Source organism: Dipodomys spectabilis, unplaced genomic scaffold, assembly GCF_019054845.1.
Source record: "Dipodomys spectabilis isolate Male_0828 unplaced genomic scaffold, ASM1905484v1 ptg000125l, whole genome shotgun sequence".
Taxonomy (NCBI): domain Eukaryota; kingdom Metazoa; phylum Chordata; class Mammalia; order Rodentia; family Heteromyidae; genus Dipodomys; species Dipodomys spectabilis.
In genome coordinates, this window is record NW_024870802.1 from 17,395,710 (window position 1) to 17,422,747 (window position 27,038).

Below are 27,038 nucleotides of genomic sequence, written 5' to 3' on the forward strand. Positions count from 1 at the left end.
AGGAAACCATAACCAATCAACTAAGTGATTTGAGAATAAACACTGAACACCAAATTAAGGAAGTAAAGAAGTTCATACAAGATCTAAAACAAACCTTCAACAGAGTTTGAAGCCATCAAAGATGACCAATTAGAAGGAAAAGAGATAAAAAAAAAAAAAAAAAACAAAGTAGAAAGTCTTGACAGCAGGTTAGACCATGCAGAAGATCGAATCTCAGGGATTGAAGACAGCCTAGATATTATAGAGAAAGAACATACAACCATCCAAGACAAGTCCAAGAAATATGATAGATCTATCCAACACCTGGAAGACACCATCAGAAGGCCTAATCTAAGGATAATGGGTGTAGAGGAACACCTAGAAACAGAAGTTAATGGTCTAGGAAATTTGTTTAACAGGATCCTAGCAGAAAACTTCCCAAACATACAAAAAGATAGGCCTATTCAGATACAAGAAGCTTTTAGAACCCCAAATAGACCAGACCAGAATAGGACATCCCACCATCACATTATAATCCACACAGGATCAACTCAGACCAAGGAAAAGATCCTTAAAGCTGTCAAGGAGAAAAGGTTAATCACCTATAAAGGGAAACCAATTAGAATCACCTCAGATTTCTCAGCAGAGACAATCAAAGCAAGAGCCTGGAATGATGTATGCCATGCCCTAAAAACAAACAACTATCAACCAAGAATACTGTACCCAGCTAAACTCTCCTTCATAACTGAAGGCCAAATAAAAACCTTCCATAGCAAAGAAAAATTGAAACAATACATCTCCACCAAACCAGCCCTACCAAAGGCTTCTTAAAGATGTCCTATACATAGAAAACCAACAAGACCACAATAAAGGCCACGAAACTGCACCCAAACTGAGAATCCAAGAACCATAGGAAGAACCCAGTTTTCGCAGCCCCCAAGAAGGTGGATAACACGGCAGGAACTCCCAAATACCTCTCAGTCCTATCTCTTAAAGTTAACGGACTGAACTCTCCAATTAAGCGACATAGACTGTCTAGTTGGATTAAAAAACAAGACCCTTCTATCTGCTGCCTGCAGGAGTCACATCTTGCCTGAAAAAACAAACACATTTTCAATGTTAAAGGCTGGAACAAAATCTACCAAGCAAACAGCCCCCATAAACAGGCGGGAGTTGCAATCCTAATATCAGATAAAATAGACTTCAAATTAAAATTCGTGAGAAGAGATAAAGAAGGTCGCTACATACTAATTAAAGGATCTCTCCTTCAGGAGGATATTACAATTCTAAATATCTATTCGCCAAACAATGGAGCACCCAAATTTATCAAAAAAACACTACTTTCCCTCAAATCCCATATAGATCCAAAGACATTAATTGTTGGGGATTTTAACACACCACTCTCCCACTAGATAGATCAACTCGGCAAAAACTCAACAGAGAAACCGCAGATCTAAACAGCTGCATAGATCAACTAGACTTAACAGACATCTACGGAACATTTCACCCAGCAGCATCAGAACACACGTTTTTCTCAGCAGCACATGGAACATTTTCTAAAATAGACCACATTTTAGGCCACAAAGCAAACTTGTCTAAATTCGGAAGCATTGAAGTTATACCTTGCATCCTCTCTGACCACAAGGGAATAAAATTAGAACTCAACACCAAAAGCCACCAAAGAAAGTCCGGCATCACATGGAGGCTGAGCAACACACTGCTGAATCATGAGTGGGTCATGGAAGAGATTAGAAAGGAAATTCAAATGTTCATGCTATTCAACAAAAACGAACACACAAATTACCAGCTTCTCTGGGACACAGCAAAGGCAGTACTCACAGGCAAGTTTATAACTCTGAGCTCCTACATCAACAAATTGGAGAGATCTGAAACTAACAATTTAATGACACATCTAAACCTCCTTGAAAAAGAGCAGCAAGATAAACCCTAATCCAGTAGACGGAAAGAAATAATCAAAATTAAATCAGAATTAAATGAATTAGAATCGAAAAAAACTATAGAAAGAATCAACAAAACAAAGAGTTGGTTCTTCGAAAAAATTAACAAAATTGACAGACCCTTAGCAAATCTTATCAGAAAAAGAAGAGAACACACCCAAATTAATAAACTCAGAGATGAGAATGGAAACATCACCATGGAAACAACCAAGATTCAAAACATTATAAGGGAATACTTCTCAAAACTTTATGCTAATAAGTTTGAGAACTTGACAGAAATGGACCTCTTCCTAGCAAATATTGACATGCCAAAACTAAACCAAGATGAGTTAAACTATCTTAACAGGCACATATCAAGCATTGAAATAGAAACAGCAATAAGAGACCTCCCAGCTAAGAAAAGTCCATGACCAGATGGTTTTACAGCGGAATTTTACAAGGCCTTCAAAGCAGAGCTCACACCAATTCTCCTCCAACTCTTCAATGAAATTGAAAGAGAAAGCTCACTACCGAACACATTCTATGAAGCCATCATAACCTTCATCCCAAAACCAGGAATGGACTCATCAAAGAAAGAGAACTATAGACCCATTTCTTTGATGAACACTGATGCAAAACTTCTCAACAAAATTTGGGCCAACCGACTTCAACAATTCATCCAAAAAATCATACACCACGATCAAACAGGATTCATTTCAGGGATGCAAAGCTGGTTCAATATACGCAAATCAATTAATATTATTCATCACATCAACAGGAGAAAGAATAAGAACCACATGGTTATCTCAATAGACGCAGAAAAAGCATTCGACAAGATCCAACACCCCTTTATGATGAAGGTTTTGGAAAAATTAGGAATCCATGGAACATTCCTCAATACAATAAAGGCTGTATATGACAAGCCTACAGCCAGCATTGTACTCAATGGTGAAAAACTAAAGCCATTTCCTCTTAACTCAGGAACAAGGCAAGGATGCCCACTCTCTCCACTTCTCTTCAATTTAGTATTAGAATGCCTATCTACAGCAATAAGACAAGATGCAGACATAAAGGGGATCCAAATAGGGAAAGAAGAAATAAAACTCTCCCTCTTTGCAGATGACATGATCTTGTATTTAAAGAATCATAGACTCCACTCCAAAATTACTCAAGCTGATTCAAAACTTTGGCAAAGTAGTAGGTTATAAAATTAACCCCCCAAAATCAATGGCTTTTCTGTATGCCAACAATGAGAAAAGTGTGGCTGAAATTAGGAAAGCAACTCCATTTGTAATAGCCCCACAAAAAATAAAATACCTAGGAATTAACTTAACTAAAGAAGTGAAGGACCTCTCTGATGAAAATTTTAAAATCTTGAAAAAGGAAATCAACACAGAACTTAAAAAATGTCAAAACCTCCCATGCTCCTGGATTGGAAAGATTAACATCGTGAAAATGGCAATACTTCCCATGGCTATCTACAAATTCAACGCAATACCTATCAAAATTCCAACCTCATTCTTCAAGGAAATAGAAGAGGCAATCCAAAAAGACCCCGAATAGCAAAAACGCTCCTCAACGGAAAGAACACTGCTGGAGGAATATCAATACCAAATTTCAAACTCTACTATAAAGCCATAGTAATCAAAACAGCTTGGTATTGGCATAAGAACAGACCTCAGGACCAATGGAAGAGAATTGAAAACCCAGAAATGAACCTACAGACCTATAGCCATCTAATCTTAGATAAGGGAGCTAAAACAATAGAATGGAAGAAAGACAGCCTCTTCAGTAAATGGTGCTGGCAAAATTGGTTAACTACATGTAGAAAACTAAAGCTAGATCCTTATATATCACCCTGCACCAGAATCAACTCCAAATGGATCAAAGACCTTGAAGTCAAAGCAGTCACTCTGAAAACATTACAGGATGGAATAGGAGAAACCCTAGGTCTCCTTGGCTCAGGCCGAAATTTTCTGAATAGAGACCCGGAAACACAACAAATCCAAGAAATGTTGGACAAATGGGATTGCATAAGGTTGCAGAGCTTCTGCAGGGCAAATGACATAGCTAGCAAGATCAATAGAAAGCCCACGGATTGGGAGAAGATCTTTACTAGCCATACAACGGACAAGGGTCTCATATCTAAAATATACTTGGAACTCAAAAAATTAAACCACCCAGCAACAAATCCTCAAAGAAACAACTGCCCAATAAGTAAGTGGGCGAAAGACTTAAGGAGAAGCTTCTCTGAAGAAGCAAGAAGGATGGCCAATAGACACATGAAGAAATGTTCAACATCCCTAGCCATAAAAGAAATGCAAATCAAAACAACACTGAGGTATCACCTCACTCCAGTTAGAACAGCAAAAATCAAGAACTCTAACAACAACAGATGCTGGAGGGGATGTGGACAGAAAGGAACCTTACTTCATTCTTAGTGGGAATGTAAACTTGTTCAACCACTTTGGAAAGCAGTATGGAGGTTCCTCAAAAGACTTCACATAGAACTCCCCTATGACCCAGCAATCCCACTTTTGGGCATTTACCCTAATGTTTACAAAAAAGACCACACTAAAGCTACCAGAACAACTATCTTTATTGCAGCATTATTTACCATAGCTAAGATATGGAACCAACCCAGATGCCCCTCAGTAGATGAATGGATCAAGAAATTGTGGTATATATACACAATGGAATTCTATGCCTCCATCAGAAAGAATGACATTTCCCCATTTGTTAGGAAATGGAAAGGCTTGGAAAAAATTATATTAAGTGAAGTAAGCCAGGCCCAAAGAAACATAGGTCCCATGGTTTCCCTTATTTGCAATATCTAGTATAGGTATGAGTCAAGCAGAAAAGGTCAGATAATGTGATGTTAGGAAAATGAACCCTTAAATATGTATTTTAATGTTTTTGTTTCTTTCATGCATGTGTTTCTAACGCATTTATAAGATTATTTCTTTGTTGCTTTGTATGTCCCTCCCCCACATTGTAACCCCCGGTTTCACTATATTTGATGTCAGTATAACATGTGGAGGAGATGGGGACAAACAAGTCGTTTAAGGATTCAGGTGGACCTGTTGCAACAATGAGAAGTACAAAACGTCATGTCAAAAACGAGGTTTACAATGTCGGTGTGGGGGGTGGAGGGGGGGAAGGATTGGGTGGTGGGGAGGGGGGAGGCTGGGAAGGGAGGTGAAGGGTGAACAAAGGAGGAGGCTGCAATGCTTGGTAAGAAATGTATGCATTATCCTGCCCATGTAATTGTAACCCCTCTGTACAGTATGTTCTCAAATAAAATAAAATAAAATTTAAAAAAAAAAAAAGGGGATGCTCCCTGTTAATAAACGAGTTCCTGCTTGACTTGACTCCCCGCTGCTTCTGATTGTCTCCTGGGCTAAGGAAGGCTGGGGAATGGGCAAGTGGCTTCACTTTGCACTTACCTCTCCTTGGACCCCGTCTGTCCAAAGACAGACAAAGACCCAACAACCATGTGCTCAATATCTGGAAAAAAAAAACATTTTTTTTTTTTTATAAAATTCAGACTACTTGGTCTCAAAGATTGTTCATATCATTGTAAAAGGAAAAGGGTCATGTGGGATCCTCATTTCACCAGAAAGAAGACCAAAGAAGGGGCATCTATTTCTCATGGTATAAAAAGATGCATCAAAAGTACTGAGCTTGTTTTACGCAGAATAAGGTGGTGTGATACTTTTTTCTTCTATAGCTATGTAGGTCAAGCAGTTACCACTTCCTCTTTCTACATAAAGTGCTTTCCAGCATCTGGGGTCACTCAAACTCTAAAGGTTATAAACGCATACTTTTCTGAACTCTATTAATTATTAACTAAAGGTATATTTATTGGAATGTCACTGATTCAGAACAAAGTCAAGAATTTTTTGTAAACACATTGAACTGAATGTTTTCATCTGGTGAAAGGAAATGTAGACATCATAGCTAAGGTAAGACAAATAGAATCTAAGGAAATGTGTGTTTTAGGCTCAGTTCAACTAACTGGTATTTATGACTTTCACCAATGTCCTCAATATCTAATATTCAGTTTCTAAGCATTAAAAGGAAACAATTTAATGGCAGGCAAGGACAAAGGAGAGAATAAAAATGGTTATGATAACTATGTAAGATCTCAAAATCCCTATATATCAGGCTGAAACAATGGTAGGCAACTGGATTTTAACAAGTCTTAATTTTCCATACGAAGGAAGATAAGAGACCAAGTACAGTGGCTCAGGCCTGTAATCCCATTAGGGGCAACTACCATTTAGGAAGCAAAGTTTCAGAGGATTGCAATGAGCCAACTTGAGAAATAGCAAAACCCTGCCTCAGGCATGGGGGTGTGTGCTTGTAGTTTTAGCTTTGGTGGAGGGCTAGGTAGGATGATTATAGTCCAGGATAGCTTGAGTGATCATAAATATAAAATGCTATATTTAAAATAAATAACTAAAGCAAGGATGGAGGTGTGTCTTAAGTGTTAAAGCACTTTGCACTTGTAAGTGCAAGGCCTGAGTTTCAATCCCAGTACCACCAAAAATTAAAATTAAAACTATCTGCTCTAGTCAACTTAGAACAAATATGATATCCTTACAAACATACCTTTACTTAAGCATTACTTTTGGAACATTATATGTTAATTTAGTAGTATATGAGTCTTTCAGTTTTGCATCCTGTGGTTGTATTTTACTTGAGTTTAGATGTCCTTATGATCCTTGATGACTCAATTATAACCACATAATTCAGTAACTATTACTCTCTATACTGTCCCTTCTTTACTGTGTATTATTTATTGGCATCAATGAGTTATACAAGAGGCTTTCACATTGACATGTTCATTTATGCAAACATTGTATCTTGTTTTATTTTCCTTTCCTTAAAAAGAGACCAAAATCAGCATAACAGCTTTTCTAGTTGTGAATGAAAAATAGAAAAGCTGCACCACTACTCCTCCTACTGCACCACTAAATCACATGACGAAGGCTTTCTCTTCAGTTATACTGAACAAGTTTCAATGCTGCAATGGTGGGAAGAGAATTCCAGGACTGTTCTTCAAGAAGCCATGGTGCATGGCAATGGCCATGAGACATCTCCTTGAAACCCGAGCTCTTCCACCTATGAGCCATGTGGCATCCACAGTTCTGTACTCATGCTCCTCCTCCCTTACCTCACTAGAAAAAGAAAAATAATAAAGATCTTAGCTTTCCATTTTTCTGTTGTATAATGGTCAAGGACCTGCAACTTTTGCTCAGTACTCAATATATATTGGGCTTTTCAGAATGCATGACTGATGCTAGATATTTTACATTGAGTTAGAAATAACCATGGACAAGTCTACCAACTTGTTGAAGAGTCTCAGTAGTGACAACACATCTGGAAGTGTTGAATAGAGCAAAAAACAAGTTTAAATACACATTTCCTAGAAAATACAGAATACCCTAATTTCCAAAACTTCCCAACGTGTCACTAATCTGAGAATCAAGAAATATACTCTTTCTTTGACTTATGTAATTGTAACCCCTCTGTACATCTACCTTAGAATAGCAACTATTTTTTTAAATGAATGCCATGTTTAAATAATGTTCAAGTTGTTCACTTTAATACTTCTTAACCATAGCTGAACATTGAAAGCAGGTAGGTTTGTATTTTAAGTAGCAGTATTTGATCGCTAACAAGTGCAACTAAATCACAATTGCCTCTGTGGCCTCTGGAAAGAGGGACATGTGTACAGGTCATTCTACTTTTATCTCTATCATCAGGACAAAGTCTAATCAGAAGAGAGGTTAAAGTAAACTTCTACCTAATCATGACTAAAACATTAAAGAGGCACACCTACAGTCTCAGGGAGCATTATAAAAGGTCTGCCCTGCAAGCTCACAGTACTCTCAGAAGAGAAACCCTCAATGAGTCCAGTAGGTGTCTTGGTGCTGGGTCTCTTTTGTCTTCTTCTCTTTTCAATATGGAGACAGAACTCTGGGAGAAGGAAGCTCCCTCCAGGTCCCACTCCTTTCCCAATTATTGGAAATATACTGCAGATTGACATTAAAGACATCACTAAATCTTTAACCAAGATAAGTACTCTTCATGTTTGGCCAATGTTCTCTGAAAGATATGAATGAAACCATATTTTAAATGTACTGCTGAAGGTAGAATAGCATGATTTGTTATCATAAAACAAAATCCTTGTAAAAAGTGTAACATGTTTGTGACTTTTCCAGTTTGTATTTTAATCATGGAATGAACTAATGTATTATGTGAGTGGGTTAATGTCTATTTTAGTCTCAGCCACAAAATTGCAAATGTTATGGATGGTTTTCCCCATCTTAGTTAGACAGTCAAATTTATGATTTTTTTTTTCTGAGGCTCCATGGTAAGGAAAGTTCTGTGATTAAAAGTTAAATTGAAAAACTCATATCGCATATTAGACATTGATTTTTTTTTTAAATCATGAAAGCTAACTTCTCTGAGAAGCTGTGAGTGATTGAAAGGAACTATCTGTGAGGATGAGAGAACATAAAGACATGAGACCATTTAGGGGATACTGATGGTATCAGAGTCCCCTCGATTTTTTTTTTTAATTTAATTTAATTTTATTTGTGAACATACTGTACAGAGGAGTTACAGTTACATGGGCAGGATAATGTGTACATTTCTTACCAAGCATTGCAGCCTCCTCCTTTGTTTACCCTTCACATAGTCCCCTCGATTTTTGCTTAAAACTTTGTCTGGAGCAAAAAATGCTACTGGTGAGAAATTGTTTGGGAGGATGTTTCATGTACTAGGGCAGCCTCTGCGGGGCCCACTCTCTGCTTCTAATACCGATAGATCCCACACTGCACTTGCCTATAGAAACACCTGTGCTGACTTAAAACTGCAGTTTCTCTTGTTTGTCAAAGGAAGTAATATTCTCACCAGTAAGAGCTTCAGAGGTTATCTGAAAGCAGTAATCTGACACTGGTTAGGAGTACAAATGAGGATTAAACATATACCAAGCATGGAATGTCCAATAAGCCTTATCAATGGTGCTCTAGAAATGAACTTAGAATCCACAGACCTTTGTTTTGTTCTTTGTGAATCATGACAAGCCTTCTGTGTGTCTTGATGTGAGGATGAATGATAATGGTGCATCAACTGCCTCTTCCATTGCATGGCGAATTATAGGCCATTTCTAAGTGACAGCTATAATAAACCTTCTTTATAACATATGATCTTTGCAACATGTTGTAAGAACCTAACTAAAGCCAATTTATGACAGCTTCTAAAAGTTAACTTGTGTCAGTCCCTAATTCCTATTCTAAGTTAATGTTGCAAAGGTTGCAAAAATGAGTTAAACAATAACATGTCTGTGCAAAATTTTGGGAACTGTTATTTAAAGTTTGCAGAACACCCCAGAACAGAATGGTTTCGAAACCCAGTCAGTAGAAGATTAACCACAGGAGATGTCAGCCTCGATGGCTCAAGCAGACATAGGCTTCCTGACCAATTAGAATTGAACTTGTCTCTAGACCATATCATTGCTGTAATTTTGTGGTTTTTGCCTTTATAAGCCCAGCTATACTGTTACTCGGGGCCCCCTCCCTTCCTCTGCTGTGTCGGGGGGTACCGGACGAGGCCTGAGCCTTGGCTTGTTAAATAAACCTTGCATTTTGCAGTTTGGGTTCCCTGGTCTCTCGGTGGTCGTCGGAGGGTCTCTGGGACTTAGGTATAACAGTGTTTGCCAAAATAAAGAAGCATAAAAATACAAAGATGATTTCAGTTTTGCTCAGGCTCACTCTGAGGAACAAATAATGACTTCTTTCACTAGTATTTTTTTTCTTTTCATTTTCCAGTTCTCAAAAGTCTATGGCCCTGTGTTCACTCTGTATTTGGGCATGAAGCCCACTGTGGTGTTGTATGGATATGAAGCAGTGAAGGAAGCTCTGATTGACCATGGGGAGGAGTTCTCTGGAAGAGGCAGGCTCCCATGGGCTGAAAAAGCTAACAGAGGCCTTGGTAAGTGTACATATCCATGTGTGTGTATATTTGTGTGGGGGGCAGAGGATATGTCGATAAGGAGGATGGAAAAAGAGCCAAAGCTTGGCCATCCCTGTACCTGCCATCTGTCGACTTCCTTTTCCTTGCTTGACTTCTCCATCCATGTTTCTGCTTCCCTTCATTTAGGAATTGTTTTCAGCAATGGACACAGATGGACAGAGATGAAGCGTTTCTCACTCATGACCTTGCGGAATTTTGGGATGGGAAAGAGGAGCATTGAAGAGCGTGTTCAAGAGGAAGCATGCTGCCTTGTGGAGGAGTTGAGGAAAACCAAGGGTGGGAGCTGCTTTATATCACTATGTTTATTTTGGGTTGGGGGGGTGGGGGTCCGGTCCTGCGGCCTGAACTCTGGGCCTGGGCGCTGTCCCTCAGCTCTTCAGCTCAAGGCCAGCGCTCTACCACTTGAGCCACAGCACCACTTCTGGTTTTTTTCTTTTTGTTTATGTGGTGCTGAGGAATTGAACCCAGGGCTTAGGCATGCAAGGCAAGCACTCTACCGCTGAGCCACCTTCCCAGCCCTATATCACTATTTTAGAGAGGGATATTAAAGGCTCCAATAAGTCCCTTCTGTTTCAGAAATGGGTTGTTTTCCAAACAAAAATCAGGACTGTAGGGTTTTTTTTTTGTTTGTTTTATGCTATAATTGGGGTACTGGCCAACTCAGGCTCCAGGTAAAAGATAAGCAGGTTTAATGCAAATGGGATATTAGGCTGTTAGAGGAATTTCAAGTAAAATAGTAATAAAATGGTAAAGATGACTAAGGCTGAGTACAGTATTTCATATGTATATTTCATTTGTTTCTAACTCTTCAGGCTCACCCTGTGACCCCACCTTCATCCTGGGCTGTGCTCCCTGCAATGTCATCTGCTCCATTGTTTTCCAGAATCGTTTTGATTATGAAGACCAGAAATTCCTTAACTTGATGGAGAAATTGAATGACAATGTCAAGATTCTGAGCTCACCATGGATGCAGGTGAAGCCAAGATCTTTTTTTCCTAAGAAAATACTTGTCATTTTTTTTCAACAGACCCAAATTAAATAAAGAGCCACTAGTAAGGTAAGCACTTGGACCCAACAGTGCTACCTAAAGAATGATAGAGTGTCATTCAGGTAGTTACTGCCTATGGCCACACAGTCTAGCATTTCGTCTATTCTATTTTTGTAGTAGCTTCAAAGTTTCTGGTTTTATATTAAGGTCCTTGATCAACTTGCAATTCATACTACTGCAGGGAAATAGATATGGGTCTAGTTCATTTTCTGCAGTTCCAAAATGAAGCATGTTGAAATTGGTTTTAGAAGCAGGGAAGGAAATGATGAGGGAAAATAGCAGAGGAGTCTAGATATATTGTCTCATCTAGATATTTTGTATAGCTGGGCCTTGTTGGCTCATAGATAAACGTTAGTTACTCAGGAGAGTGAGACTTGGAAGATCAAGGATTTGAGCCAGCCAGGGCAGAGAAGTTTGACAGAATCCATCTCCCAAATAGTCAGCAAAAACCAGTCATGACCAAGAAAGCCAAGCAAGAGTCTGGGGCTCGGAGTTCAAACCCTGGTCCTGGCACCAAAAGGAAAAATGCTTTTTATTTATATATGGACATGTCAAAATGAGACCTTTGACAGCTTACTTATAATAATAGAAATGGAAGAAAAACAATATAAAATAATCAGCTGAGAAAGATGTTTAATCGTTAGGATTTACTCAAGCTAATGAACTCAAGCAATAATTTGATATTTCCCATTAAATCCCAAAGGGATTTTCCTATAAATTGCTTTGTTCAGGTCCTGATAGATGCCTGGTGGATCAGTGGATGTCCAGGTGATTACTGAAAGCTTACATTTCCCACAGGTTTGTTTTCCAATCAGACATCTCATATTCATGCTATTACTGAGCAGAAGTATTTTTCCTCAGAAAGGAAGCATATTTGCAACAATAGAAACAACTAGGAATCACTGAGTAGAGTCAGAGTGTTTGCTGATTCCACTGTGATCCTAGATGATGAAGTAGCCTGGGGAGAAATGACAAAATTGAACTATAAAAATCTTCAAAATGTTTTATAGAGTTTGGCATGGCTTAAACTCTGTAAAAGTTAATAACTATATGATCACAGGGAGGCTAGATACTCTATCATGAGACTGAATTTTAGGGTATCCTTTAACTCCTCTGATTTATATGTTCCATTTGAATTTCCCTTCAAGATGGAAGGCATGTGTCATTTTTATTTGCCGCCAAGTTTTCTATAATATGTATATAGTATGTATATGCAAATATATTTAATAAGTTATTACTTTTGCTTTTAGATCTACAACCTTTTCCCTGGTCTCACTGATTATCTACCAGGAAGTCATAAAACATTACTAAAAAATTTTGATGATATAAATAATTACATTTTGAAGAAAACAATTGACCATGAAGAATCACTGGATGTTAACAATCCAAGAGACTTGATTGATTGTTTCCTTATTAAAAAGAAACAGGTAAAATGACAAAAATCCATTTATTTGAATCCTTGAGCATTCTGTGACATATCAATTAGTCTGTGTTACTGGAGATGTTTAAACAGAGCAGCAGTGCTTGAAAAGTAAGTTATCAGTTATATAAAGGAAGCTAAACTAAGCGTCCTGGGAAACTTAAAATTAATTTCTCAAATGATTAGGATACATTTACTCTTTTTACATAAAATAATATAATAAGGAGAAGCAGAATGCACATGGCAGGTGAATAGAAACAATTTTCCTGCTAAATGTGTGTCATTATGTAAAGATGGGTTTCATTATTATATAATGTATAGAATAGAATATGCGAATATTATGTAATTTCTCTAAGTCAGAATTGGTTTTGAAGAAATAATTCTGGAATTATCCTTAATTGGTCATAGTTAATCTTCCTTATAAAGGATTTTCAGTTGTGGTATTTAAAAATATATATATATCACAATATCATTTTATTATGCTTTTAACATTTTTATTAACAAATTTATTGTGCAAAGGCTTCTATTATGATATGTTACAGATGCAAATAATGTAATTTAATCAAATTCACCTCTTCTGTTTGTTTACTAATTCATCTTCTTTATATAGATTTTAGAGGTTTTCCTTATGTTTTATCACATAAACATATAATGAGTATGTTATCTATGTAACATATATGTAAAATACATAGATAATATAGATATTATATACATATATAATATACTGCAATCAACTAAACAAAGTTTGAATCCTTATAATACCATCGGATGACTATAACACACTTATGACAGTCTAGTGTGAAATTAGAGAGAATTATTGTGTGACTATTATTTTAATCCTCCCCCCTCCAATTGCATCCTTCTCTGGTTGTTTTTGTCATACATTAAATATTTAATACATTGTGTATCCACAGAATTCATCTATGATTATTGCCTCCTATATTTCCCTTAAAAAAATATGTAGCCGGGTGCCGGTGGGTCACGCCTGTAATCCTAGCTACTCAGGAGGCTGAGATCTGAGGACTGAGGTTCAAAGCCAGCCCGAGCTAGAAAGTTCGTTAGACTCTTATCTACTATAAACCACTAGAAAACTGGAAGTGGTGCTGTGGCTCAAGTGGTAGATTGCTCGCCTTGAGCTGAAGAGCACAAGGACAGCGCCCAAGCCCAGAGTTCAAGCCCCACAACAGACCAAAAAAAAAGTGTATATAATCTAAAAATAGGTTGAATAAAAAATATAGTATAATTAACATTGATATTTTCTGTTTGGTTATACTTAACAAGGATATGTATTTCTTGACTTGGTGTGAATTTTGAATATGCTTTAGTTTCTACTTGAAAGCCGATTCCCCTTAGCACTTCTTGTATGGTAGATCTGTTCATGACAGACTCTCTTCTCTTTTATTTATCTTAGTAGTATTAACTTCTCCTGCATGATGATAGCATATAAGATAAGATTAGTGCTTTAGTCCATGACATGGAATCATTGGATTCTTGTTAATTTAGAATTCCATTAATTTTTCAACATTTATACAGCCTAGAGTATAATAGTCTATGTGACCTGCAACTATTAAATCTCCAAATTTATTGTGACAGATGGAAGCTTTAATATTGGTGTTTGAACATATTATTCTAGAGTAAGTTGACCTCAAGATTTAAGATTACCTGTAGTTTGATGATCATAGAAAAGTACATAAAGTAGATATTACCAAAGTTTGTTTAACTTGACCAGCTTTCAAAGCATATGATGTTGATATAGTCAAAGGAGATGACCCTTTTCCAAGAAAGTACAAATGTTGAGAGGATCCGTTTCTTTTCATTGATTTAATTACATATTATTAGACATACTGTAAGTTATCTGGAGATAAAAAAAAGCATGATGGATTTAATGCTGGCCCAGGGACCAGTTAGAAAATGATGTATTTTGACCATTTAATGATTCCCTCATTCAACATCTAAAACTGCAGCCTTGTTGACAACTTGGTTTTGGGCCATCTTCTCAGTCCTTGGCACTGCTTAATCCATCCCCACTCCTTTGTTCCAATGACAAGTTAATGTGAACACGTTTTGTCTTCATGATTAGTGTCTCTTCAGCTCATGCATTCCTAGTCATTCCTACTCAGGTTCCCTAGACCACCTGACTTGGTGCATCCCATCTGCTAACTCATTGGGTTTTGATGAACCCATTCTCATTCCTTGTGACTCCTACGTTTTGCTGACTTTTAGCATTTTCACAAGCAATATTGAGCATATGCAAATGTGTGATACAAGAAGTTAAATTGCAATGAGGACCCATCCCTGTAAAACTACTATCAAGGGGCTGAGATCTAAGGATCAAAGTTTGAAGGCAGCCTGGACATAAAAGTCTTTTTGAGACTCTTATCTCCAAATTAAACAGAAAATAGTGGGAAGTGGAGCTGTGGTTCAAGTGGTATCTCACTAGCCTTGAGAAAAGAAGCTCAAGGACAATGCCCACACACTGTTCAATAACATCAACTGCAAAAAAAATTTAATTGCAGATTTTTGCTTCAGGCTTACAACACCTGTGTCCCTAACTTTCCTACTTGCAGTATTCAATTTTCTGATCCTTCAATAGTTAGAGAAAATTCAGTTATTAGTAGCTTAAATGAATGATGAGTTTCATTACCTCAGATTCAGTCACAGCATCAGATCAGTTAGAGTCAGGACAGGCCAGGAGGGCTGAAGCCTTACTTAGTCTAAACTAGTCACCATCCCACTGTCAATTGTGCATTGCTCTTATTCCTTTACTCTCCAACTTCATACCACTGTGAGATACTGAATTCGATGTCATCACATGTGCTGGTAAATAATATAATTGCATCAAATCTTAGGAGCAGGAAAATCACAAGGAATCATCGGAATTTACTAATGAAAATTTGACAATGGTTGCATCTGATTTATTTGGTGCTGGGACAGAAACGACGAGCACAACACTGAGATACTCCCTGCTGCTCCTGATGAAGCACCCTCACGTCACAGGTAGGAGCACAGGGGGAGACTTAGGTGAAACTTCGGAAAATATAGGAAAGATACTGGTAGTGATTTGCCTTGTCAGATACGTCTCACAGCTCAACATCCTGTGCCCCCAGCTGAAATCAGAGACAAGTGATGAGAACAATGTAGTAGGAAAAGCAGCAAGACTCTGTCTTGACATACAATAACATATTGATTTTACACCCAAAACTCCAGCTTTTACAATGGGTTCTTCTATATATTTTTCCTCATTCTGACTATTCTAATGCTGCCATAGGCCAAAGAGATCTCTTGTCAGCAATGCGTAAGTACAAGTCCTAGAAATTAATGTGGATGTATGAGATGAATTCCATTCCTGAATATTTTCTCATTAGAAATGTACAGATGCCATACCAGAAGGTATTTTACAATTTCAGAAGTCTAAGTCCATAAAACTTATGTTTGATAAAGTTAGAATTTTACAAGGGCATCTGTAAATTTTATCTTTTACAATGTTGTTTTATATTTATAGAGTTTTAGGTATGGAAATACTATGTAACCTTTTAGGAGATATTATAAAATAATTTAAATGAGAATTAGACCTCTCACCACAAAAAGGAGAAGAGAATACTAACTGGATAAGAAGTCTACCAAAATTCTGATACTCAGAGTAGATGTAACTGTGATAAAATAACTGAGCCAGACACATGTTGCTTTCACCTAAATGTGGTAACAGGAATAGTTGTAAGGGAAGAAAAACCAAGCTATGTCTCCAAAATTCTCATAAAGTTTCTCCCTTTTTATTTTGCCAGTCCTGAGCTTGAACTCAGAGGCTGGGTACTGTCCCTGAGCTTCTTTTGCTCAAGGCTGTCACTCTACACTTGAGCCACAACCCTACTTCTGCCTTCTTCTGTGTATGTGGTACTGAGGAATAAAACCCAGGGCTTCATGCATGGTAGGCAAGCACTCTACCAATAAGCCACATCCCCAACCTCATAAACTTTCCTATTTAGAAGTAACAATATCAAAGAAAATAGAAAAGAATTTAGCAAACAGACTCTCCATGTTCAAATTCTTATCACACCTCCACTCCTCAGGTGAAAAGAAAAACTCTCTCCACACCAAGAAGACACTCTCTCTCTCTTTCTCTCTCTTTCTCTCTCTCTGTACAGAGAATTCTGTACTCAGAAATTTTGGGTAAAGACAGTGAAGTATAAAGTTGAGAGGCCTTGCCATGCCCTCTTGTTTTTGATGCATAACTTTTTTTTTAATATATCTTTTATTGTAAAGGCACTGTACAGAGGGGTTACAGTTACATGAAAAAGGTAATGAGTAAATTGCCCTATGGAACATTGTTACCTCCTCCTTTGTTTTTCCCCTACCATTCCTTTCCTCCCCACCTCAACTTCCTCCCTCCCCCACCCACAAAGTTGTAAAGTTGGTTTTCAACATAGTGTCTTGTACATCTCATTGTTACAATGGGTCAACCTGTATCCTATTTCAGCATTTTGTTATTTCCCTTCCCCTCCCCAAATTAGAAAAATGTTTATACAAGATGCAGGGCACTGGAATCAAATACAGTGAAGACAGTGGTTATACCATAGGGGAAGAACATACAAAAGAAACAAAAATATCACATAGTACATTATAAATACATTGAAAACAACAGCAAAAAAGGTAAAACTTCTTGTGTCTCTATCTTTACGGTCATTTCACATAGCATCACCTTGTATGTTCATATGTACATAGCTTTTGACCTTTTGTGCTAGTCATAGACATATACTAGTTTTATATATATATATATATATATATATATATATATTATATTTTATACCAAATTTTCTTGATCCATTCATCTACGGAGGGTCATCTGGGTTGGTTCCATATCGTTGCTATGCGATAAACATAGTTGTGCTGGTAGATTTAGTATAGCCTTGTTTGTGATTGTTTGGGTAAATCCAAAAGGGGGATTGCTAGGTCATAGTGGAGCTCTATGTGTAATCATTTGAGGAACCTCCATACTGCTTTCCAAAGTGGTTGAACAAGTTTACACTCACACCAAAAATGCAGTAGGGTTCCTTTTTGACCACATCCCCTGCAGGTGATGCACAACTTACTATCTGTTTTTTTTCCTGACTTTTTTCCATAATGAAGAACTCTAAGCACCTCCATATTTTACCAGTTTGATAGAAAATTCTCTCTAAGCGTCCAGCAGAATAAAGGGATAAAAGCTTTCACTCTGCATAAAGTTATAGCATTCCAGAATACCAGGGTTAGAAAGGTCATCCCAAGTTTCAGAAAGACACAACTAGGTCAGATATCAAGAGATGATGGGATTGCATCATAATTCTTAAGAGTGGGCTGGGAAGGTGGCTCAGTAGTAGAGCACTTGCCTTGCATGCATGAGGCCCTGAATTCGATTCCTCAGCACCACATAAGCAGGAAAAAAAGCCCGAAGTGGCAATGTGGCTCAAGTGGTAGAGCACTAGCCTTGAGCTAAAGAGTTGAGGGACGGTGCCCTGGCCCAGTGTTCAGGCCCCACTACAGGACCCCCCCCCCCGAAAATAATTAGTAAGAGTAAAAAGAAAAGATAGGAGAGTAGACTTCCATACCAGCCATAAACTTCATACCCCATTTTCTTTTTTTTCACACAATATGGTATAATATGGTGTAATGCATTTTGTTCAGTTATCTCAAACTAAGTTAAGGAAATCATGGATTCCAGAAACCAGGACAGGAATGTTATGGTGTAATCTGAAACTCCCTGAGGCTGCTCAGATAACACCCACATCAGAACAAACCAGAAACCATTGATGCAAGGAGGGAAGGAAGACACTGAGAATGAAGGAGACATGGATAAGAGTCTCAGAATTCTCACTTACTGATCATGTATTGCTAGGTGTTTTACACAAGTATTTCTGCATTTTCAAATAATTCTAGGTCAGGAAATGGAAAATCATGAACTGACTGATAAGAAAGAAATGGGAAGTACAATAAATGGAATGCAATTCTAATTTCCACCCAGGGAACAATATTGCTGAGCCAGAATGATTGAAACTGTGAATACTGGTTCAAAAACTGATGTTTAAAGACCACACTAAAGCTACCAGCACGACTATGTTTATTGCAGCATTATTTACTATAGCTAAGGTATGGAACCAACCCAGATGCCCCTCAGTAGATGAATGGATCAAGAAAATGTGGTATATATACACAATGGAATTCTATGCCTCCATCAGAAAGAATGATAATGATCCATTTGTTAGGAAATGGAAAGGCTTGGAAAAAATTATATTAAGTGAAGTAAGCCAGGCCCAAAGAAACATAGGTACCATGGTTTCTCTTATTTGCAATACTAGTATATGTCTGAGTCAAGCAGAAAAGGTCAGATAAGGTGAAGTTAGGGAAATGAACCCTAAGATATGTATTCAAATGTTTTTTTCTTTCATGCAATTTTTTCTAACACATTTATAAGATTATTTCTTTGTTGCTTTGTATGACCCTCCCCACAGTATAACCTCAGTTTTCACTGTATTTGATGTCTGTATAATTTGTGGAGGGGAAGAGGAAAAACAAATCGTTTAAATAAGGATACAGGTGGACCCATTGCAACAATGAGATGTACAAGTCATTATGTCGAAAATGAACTTCACAACTTTGGTGGGGGGAGGGGTGGCGGAGTGGATTGGGGGATGGCCTCTTGAGGATGGGAAGAGATGGAAAAGGGAAACAAAGGAGGAGGATACAGTGCTTGATAAGAAATGTACTCATTACCTTGCCCATGTAATTGTAACCCCTCTGTACAGTATTTACAAATTAAAAAAAAACTGATGTTTTATCTAGTATATTGTTGTGAATGAAGTAAAGGGAAACATACATGTTTATCTCTATGTGCCTATTTGTAGATGTGGGTAAATATATAGGACAGAGATGTGAATGCACATTTTACTCTCCCATGCTAGGATATCAATAAATATTTTCTAAAATGATTTAAAAATCAACTGGGCATTGGTCACTGGTGGCTCAAACCTGGCTTCCTATGTACTCAGGAGGCTGATAACTGAGGTTTGAAATTTGAAGTCAGGCCAGGTATTAAAGTCGATGAGACTCTTATCTCCAATAAACTACTCAGAAAAAGCCAGAAGTGGTTGTGTGGCTCAAGTAGTAGAGCACAAAGTGCATATTATTGAGCACAAAGAAGCTCTAGGACAGCAGCCAGGCCCTGATTCAAGCTCCAGGTCCAGTAAAAGAAAAAAGAAAGCATCATTGTTTAGAAAATGAACATAATTTTCCAAAGCAGATTCTACGATGTCCAATATGGATATCATCAGAAAGTGGTTCAATAATGGAAGTAGTACTGTACACTGTACACATGCATACACAAAGATATACACTATTTGTGTTTTTTATTTGTTTTTGAATCTGGTCGTGGGCCTGAACTTTGGGCCTAGGCCTTCTCCCTCAGCTCTTCAGCTCAAGGCTAGCGCTCTACCATTTGAGCCACAGCACCACTTCCGGCATTTTTGTTCTGCTTATGTGGTGCTGAGGAATAGAAAACCCAGGGCCTCATGCGTGCAAGGCAAGTGCTCTACCTCTGAGCCACTTTCAAAGCCCATACACTATTTATATAATGCTTAAATAATAATTATTTGAAAATAAAAATAATGTTTATTTTTGTTTTTCTTTGAGGACTATCATTTCTTCTTCTGCATTTTTATTAGTTTACTTGTATTGTACAAAAGTATTTAATGCTAATACTTCCATAGATGCATACAAAAAGTTTCATTTTATTATTAAATAGCTGTACAATTAAATAGCTGTTTCAATTCAGCAAGCCTCTCATGCATTACAATGCGTTTGGACCAAAGTCAATCCCTATAATATACATCCATTCATAGTTTCACTTAATTATGTCCTAGTTTGTGAAATATATTCTTCTCTTCATATCACCTACAGAAAAAACTAAACTCCTTTTTAAAAAGACACATTATTTACTTAGTATCCATAAACTAATAGAATTTAAAATCATTTCATTTTAAAATTATCTCTTTTATCAACAAAAATATTTCTGAATTTGAACAAAATGGGACTATTTTATTAACATCTTAAAAGTCTTACTTAGAACAATTTATGTTGGCTAGCCCATGAATTACCATTCATATTTGTGGAGATTTGTGAAATCTGGAGATATAAGTGAAGATAATAGTGTCCTCAAAAATGTACTTTTATTGTCAATATTTTATTCCCTTTATTTTAAAATGTTTTATTATTACAGTTTTATAAGCATATTGTTTCTATGATAATATACTTCTTACATCTTAAATAAGGATATATTAAATAAAGTTATTTTACTTCAATATATAAACTATATTACATGTACATTAATAGTCTTTCTGTTTTTTTGTGTTTTTCTTAACAAGAAACTAACCTCTATGCCTTGATTAACTCATTATAAGGCTATTAAGTAGGAGGAGGATGTGTGTACATGCTGAAGTCTTAATACTCCATGGGGTATGAATTTTTTTACTTCAAATCTTGTTAAGATTCACTATCACAATTTATGTACTTACTGTGATCAATGTGTCACTTTCCTCCTGTTTCACCATTTCTTATTATGTCTCACCAGCTCAAGTGAAGGAAGAGATTGACCGTGTGATTGGCAGGCACCGCAGCCCCTGCATGCAGGACAGGAGCCAAATGCCTTACACAGATGCTGTGCTGCATGAGATCCAGAGATACATTGATCTTGTACCCATGAATCTGCCCCATGCAGTAACCCATGACATTAAGTTCAGAGACTACATCATTCCCAAGGTGAGCTTGTTTCCTTTCTGCTGAGCCTCTGTAGGGAGCCTGAGTTCCTGGGTCCACTGTGGGACTCCTCTGCTCCATACCACCTGAGAGAGCTGCAAAAGTCTCACAGTTGGCTGCTCAGGAGAAGTTGTGATATAGCAAGATTGGGGTTGTATATCCATGCGAAATTATCCTTGGTATCCCACACTGTGAATCCCAACTTTGTTATGCCCCTTAAATTCTTTTTGTTTTAGAGACTTCTCCTTGTTCTTGTTGTCTTTTTTTTCTTCTAGTTCCTCCTCCTCCTCCTCTTCCTGTTCCTCCTCCTCCTCCTCTTCCTCCTTCTCTTCCTGCTGCTCTTCCTCCTGTGCTTCCTCCTCCTCTTCTTCCTACTCCTTCTATTCCTCTGTCTTCTCCTTCTCCTCCTCCTTGATCTTTTGGCTATGCTTAGTTTTTGTATTACCAAATGAGTACAAAAACTTATTATTGATCAATTTCCCAATATGTTGTGCTGGGATGTATATTATGCCTCCAGTAAAGTTATAGATAAGTTTAGGAGAAAATGTCAGACATATACTAGATATTGCAAATAAGGGAAACCATGGGACCTATGTTTCTTTGGGCCTGCCTTACTTCACTTAATATAATTTTTTCCAAGTCTTTCCATTTCCTAACAAATGGGGCAATGTCATTCTTTCTGATGGAGGCATAGAATTTCATTGTGTATATATACCAGATTTTCTTGATCCATTCATCTACTGAGGGGCATCTGGGTTGGTTCCATATCTTAGCTATGGTAAATAAGGCTTCAGTAAACATAGTGATGCTGGTAGCTTTAGTGTGGCCTTGTTTGTGATCATTTAGGTAAATGCCCAAAAGTGGGATTGCTGGGTCATAGCTCTATGTGGAGTCTTTTGATGAACCTCCATACTGCTTTCCAAAGTGGTTGAACAAGTTTACACTCCCACCAACAATGCAGTAAGGTTCCCTTCTGTCCACATCCCCTCCAGTATCTGTTGTTATTAGATTTCTTGATTTTAGCCATTCTAACTGGAGTGAGGTGCTATCTCAATGTTGTTTTGATTTGCATTTCTTTTATGGCTAGAGAGGTTGAGCATTTCTGCATGTGTCTATTGGCCATCCTTCTTTCCTCTTCAGAGAAGTTTCTCTTTAAGTCTTTAGCCCACTTACTTATTGGGCAGTTGTTTCTTTGAAGATTTGTTGTTGGGGGATTTAATTTTTTGAGTTCCAGTTATATTTTAGATATGAGACCCTTGTCTGTTGTATGGCTAGTGAAGATCTTCTCCCAATTTGTGGGCTTTCTATTGATCTTGCTAGCTATGTCCTTTGCCATACAAAAGCTCTGCAATTTCATGCAATCCCATTTGTCCAACCTTTCTTGGATTTGTTGTGTTTCTGGGTCTCTATTAAGAAAATTTCAGCCTGTGCCAAGGAGTTCTAGCGTGTCTCCTATTCCATCCTGTAATGTTTTCAGGGTGTCTGCCTTGACTTCGAGGTCTTTGATCCATTTGGAGTTGATTCTGCTGCAGGGTGATATATAAGGATCTAGCTTTAGTTTTGTACAAGTAATTTACCAATTTTGCCAGCACCATTTACTGAAAAGGATGTCGTTCTCCCATTCTATTTTTTTAGCTCCCTTATTGAAAATTAGATGGCTTTAGGTCTGTAGGTTCATTTCTAGGTTTTCAGTTCTATTCCATTGGTCCTGAGGTCTGTTCTTGTGTCAGTGCCAAGCTGTTTTGCTTACTATGGCTTTGTAGTAGAGTTTGAAATTTGGATTGATATTCCTCAAGCAGTGTACTTTCTGTTGAGGATCGTTTTTGCTATTAGGGGTCTTTTATTGTTCCATATGAATTTTTGGATTGCCTCTTCTATTTCCTTGAAGAATGAGGATGGAATATTGATAGGTAGTGCATTGAATTTGTAGATAGCCTTGGGAAGTATTGCCATTTTCACGATGTTGATCTTTCCAATCCAAGAGCATGGGACTTTTTGCCACTTGAAATAATTTTTCTTGTAATCATACTTTTGAGTTCTTTGTGCTTTAATCTTCTTCAATATCCTTTATGTCTATTGCTATAGAATTGTTAAACTTTGGAAATACTTACCTTTTTCCATACATTCTGTGTTGATATTTTTTGGTTCTGAAGCCAGTTCATTGGTTGGAAGTCTTCATTACCTATAGACGAGAATATTAAACTAAGTGATTCTCATTGTATCTTTCACCATTTTAACTATTTGTTTTCTTTGTTTTTGGGCAGGGGTCATGGAGAGGGGTCATGGGGCTTGAACTCAGAGCCTGAGCACTGTCCCTGACCTTTTTTGTTCAAAGTTAGTGGTTTACCACACTGAGCCACAGTTGCAAATTGGAGATAAGAGCATCATGGGCTTTCTGCCTGAACTGTCTTTGAACTGTAGTCCTCAGATCTCAGCCTCCTGACTATCTAGAATTACAGCTGTGAGCCTCTATTTACATATATATGCATATATGTATAGTTTATATATATACATAGGTTTATACAGATCTAGGTATATATATATGTCTCGATCTATGTAGATCTATGGCTCTATCTATCTATCTTTCTATCTATCTATCTATCTATCTATCTATCTATCTATCTATCTATCTATCTATCTATCTAATTAGCTTATGTTATCTGTGTGTATTGTTCGCAGGGCACATCCATATTGACATCACTGACATCTGTGCTACATGACCCCAAGGAATTCCCCAATCCTGACAAGTTTGACCCTGGCCACTTTCTGGATGAAAGTGGTAACTTTAAGAAAAGTAACTACTTTATGCCTTTCTCGGCAAGTAATAAAATTTCATTTCCATATCTCAGGATAACTTTGGGGGGGATGTCAGTGGGAACTTACATAAAGCCTCCTTGCGGCTGGCGTATTTCCCGTAAGCTCCTGATTAGGAGCAGCACTCTCAATGCCCTTGCACTTTCCTGTTCTTGATGCATCTCCACTGTTTGATCAGATTAGCTAGACCTCAGATTCTCTGTGCATTTCTTCCAAGTTCAACAAGGTAAAGCAAACAATTCTGGCATTCATTCTTTACATATATCATAATGATCTCTTCCTATACAGTAAAACTCATTGAGACTGCCCTCACTCACAATGAGAAATATAATCTCATCAGAGGTCCCTCCCACATCTTTTTGTGGCATTTGTCACCCCCAGGCTTCTCTATAGAATGAATCTCTCCCAAAAGGCACAGAAGAACACCAAAGGTAAGCGAGGGAAGATCATCACAGATGACAAGACCTGAGGATTTGTGGGTGGAGTATTAACTCATTTGTCACGTTCTTAAACTTGATTATTAAACAGAAAATGGCATAAGCAACATTTTAAGACATTTAAGGTACTTCAAAAGGGGTAGAGAGTAGATGGAAGGCAGAGCAGAACATTTTTAAGAAAGTCATGAACCACAAGAACAGAACATGTACTCTCAAAAGTGTCAGAAACTGTCAAATATTGGTAGATTTCCCACAATGATCACAGAGCACTCAGCTCTTCGTTCAGTCGAAGACATGTGTCTGGATATTGTATCCCCACACCTGCAGTATGTGTGCTGTGTATCTGACCAGGAAGCAGCCTTCATTCACTGACACTGTGGCTTTTTGTCTTTTTGTTTGTTCATTTATTTGTTTGGTTTTGGGGTTGTTTTGTCAGTTGTGGTGCTTGAAATCAGAATTTGTGCCCTGTTCCTGACTTTTGTTGCTCAATGCTAGCATTCTCCCACTTTGAGCCACAGCTGTACTTTTGCTTTTTAGTGGTAAGAGTCTCAGGGACTTTCCTACCCCAGGCTTACTTCTAATCACGATCCTCTGATCTCAGCCTCCTGAGTAGTTAGATTGTAGGCATGAGCCACTGGCACCCAACTATTGACCTGACCTTTGATATCTGCTTTACATCTGTCATATAGATACCATGGGGAAAGGCAGTGATCTCTCTTCAAAAATTCACTTTTTTTACACTAAGGGAAACATGTTAAATAATGAGAAAATTATGGTTTCAAATGATTTGAGTGTCAGTGAAAATCTGAATATGATATTTGGGAAGCTGAATGAGGGCAAGATTTTATGGCTTGATGGACACAAAGAGTACAAGAAAGGACATGAAATGTGGTCTGTGTCTTGATGTCTGTAGGGGAAATGTATCATAGCCAAAAGGAATTTCATGATATAGTAAACTTTGTAATTTTGTAATTAAACTTTGTAATTTTATGTAGGCTGATAAAATCGACAGTTGGGTTTTCAATATTAAAATACAAAAAGTGTTCATTATTTTTCTGGGGACAGTTCACATGAGCGATATGAATGGGTTTTCTTAGAAAAGCATAGATGTCTCTAGAGCATACAAAGTATATCATTGAAATCTGAGACTCAAAATTTTTGTTAATAAATAATGGAACTTTGATTAAAATTGTTATAAATCCTAATCTATTCTTATTTTAATTTCTCACCAACATTTCATGAAGGAATTATTAGCATTCCCATTTAATATTTGAAGAAAATAAGGCTCAGATATTTTACTAACTTACCCCACATGGGTAGTTAATGACGGTGTCAAGATTTGACTTCTGAGTTGACTTGGAAAGCAGTATTTCCTACCACTAATTTTACATGTGATGAATTCCACTTGGAGTCATGGGTAGGTCTATGTCCTGCACTCCTACATATTTGTTATTCTAAAGATACAAAGGTTTAGAGGTAATCCTAAAACACATGGTCATAGTCCTTTCTGAATAGTAGGGATAATACTGAAAGAGAAGGAATGGGAGTAGGTCTTAAGGTTGAGGACAGACTGTATTAAATCCTCATCTCAACCACAGGAAAAAAGTATGATTGGAAGCCAAAAGTTCTTCCAAAATTATGATCCTCTCCTTTAGCAGGAAACATACTAGAGTAATGATATAATAATTTGGTAACCCACAACCTGGCATAGAGAAGGAGAAAAGAGGGAAGAGAGGACAAAAGTGGTTATCAACTCAAGATTCTTCTGCATTAGTCACCTGTGTTAGACTAACAAGTTTTTGTGTGCCTGTGCTACCATTCTCAGATTTAAAAAACAAACAAACAAATGTATTAGTGAAGATTATATATTCTCAGGTATCTGTACAGCTTTCCTCCTCTCTGTGCATTTGGTAATTCACTGAAGACACATTGACACTTTCTTTTACCGGTTACAAATGCAATGTTTCACACTCTCACACTTACATACATGGAGTCATTTCTTACTTTGACCTGTTTTTTGGTTTTGTTTGTTTTTTTTAATTTCAGGCAAACGGATATGTGCTGGAGAAGGCCTGGCCCGCATGGAGCTGTTTTTATTCCTAACCACCATTTTACAGAACTTCAACCTGAAACCTCTCGTGGATCCACAGGACCTCGATACCACTCCAGTTCTGAATGGGTTTGCCTCTTTGCCACCATCATTCAAGCTCTGCTTCATTCCAGTGTAAAGAAGAGCTCTGCTGTCTGGCTCCAACTGTGCAGCAATCTGCAGTTCCCTCCACTGAGCCATCACTCACCAACTTCTCCTGCCAGGAATGCTTTCCTATCCTCCCTTCTCACATCTCCCTTCTCCCTCCAGATCCAGGAAGATCCATTCTCCGTTTTGGAGGGATTCCTGTGTAATTGCACTATCACATCTAAAATCTCTTATGCTTTATAATAATTTTATTCACTACTCCACGTGCCAATACTTCTCTAATGCTGATTGACTAATATTCTAGTAAGACAAAACCAAAAAATGATTACCGTGTGACAGGTCAGAATGCTTTCTCTGTATATCATCCATAATAAGTATT

General features: G+C 37.6%; 1 protein-coding gene across 1 annotated transcript in view; it reads left to right on the plus strand.

The window, feature by feature from the left end:
- The window catches only part of LOC122115857 (cytochrome P450 2C15-like), a 30,379-nt gene extending 3,640 nt beyond the window's left edge, over nt 1-26,739 (plus strand). Inside the window, exons 2-10 of the mRNA XM_042689427.1 lie at nt 7,753-7,840; nt 9,758-9,920; nt 10,089-10,238; nt 10,775-10,935; nt 12,261-12,437; nt 15,280-15,430; nt 21,030-21,214; nt 23,891-24,028; nt 26,505-26,739. Of these exons, the coding sequence (XP_042545361.1) occupies nt 7,753-7,840; nt 9,758-9,920; nt 10,089-10,238; nt 10,775-10,935; nt 12,261-12,437; nt 15,280-15,430; nt 21,030-21,214; nt 23,891-24,028; nt 26,505-26,690 (1,399 nt within the window). The 3' untranslated portion in view covers nt 26,691-26,739. The remainder of the gene's footprint in view (nt 1-7,752; nt 7,841-9,757; nt 9,921-10,088; nt 10,239-10,774; nt 10,936-12,260; nt 12,438-15,279; nt 15,431-21,029; nt 21,215-23,890; nt 24,029-26,504) is intronic.
- The last annotated feature ends 299 nt before the right edge of the window (nt 26,740-27,038 follow it).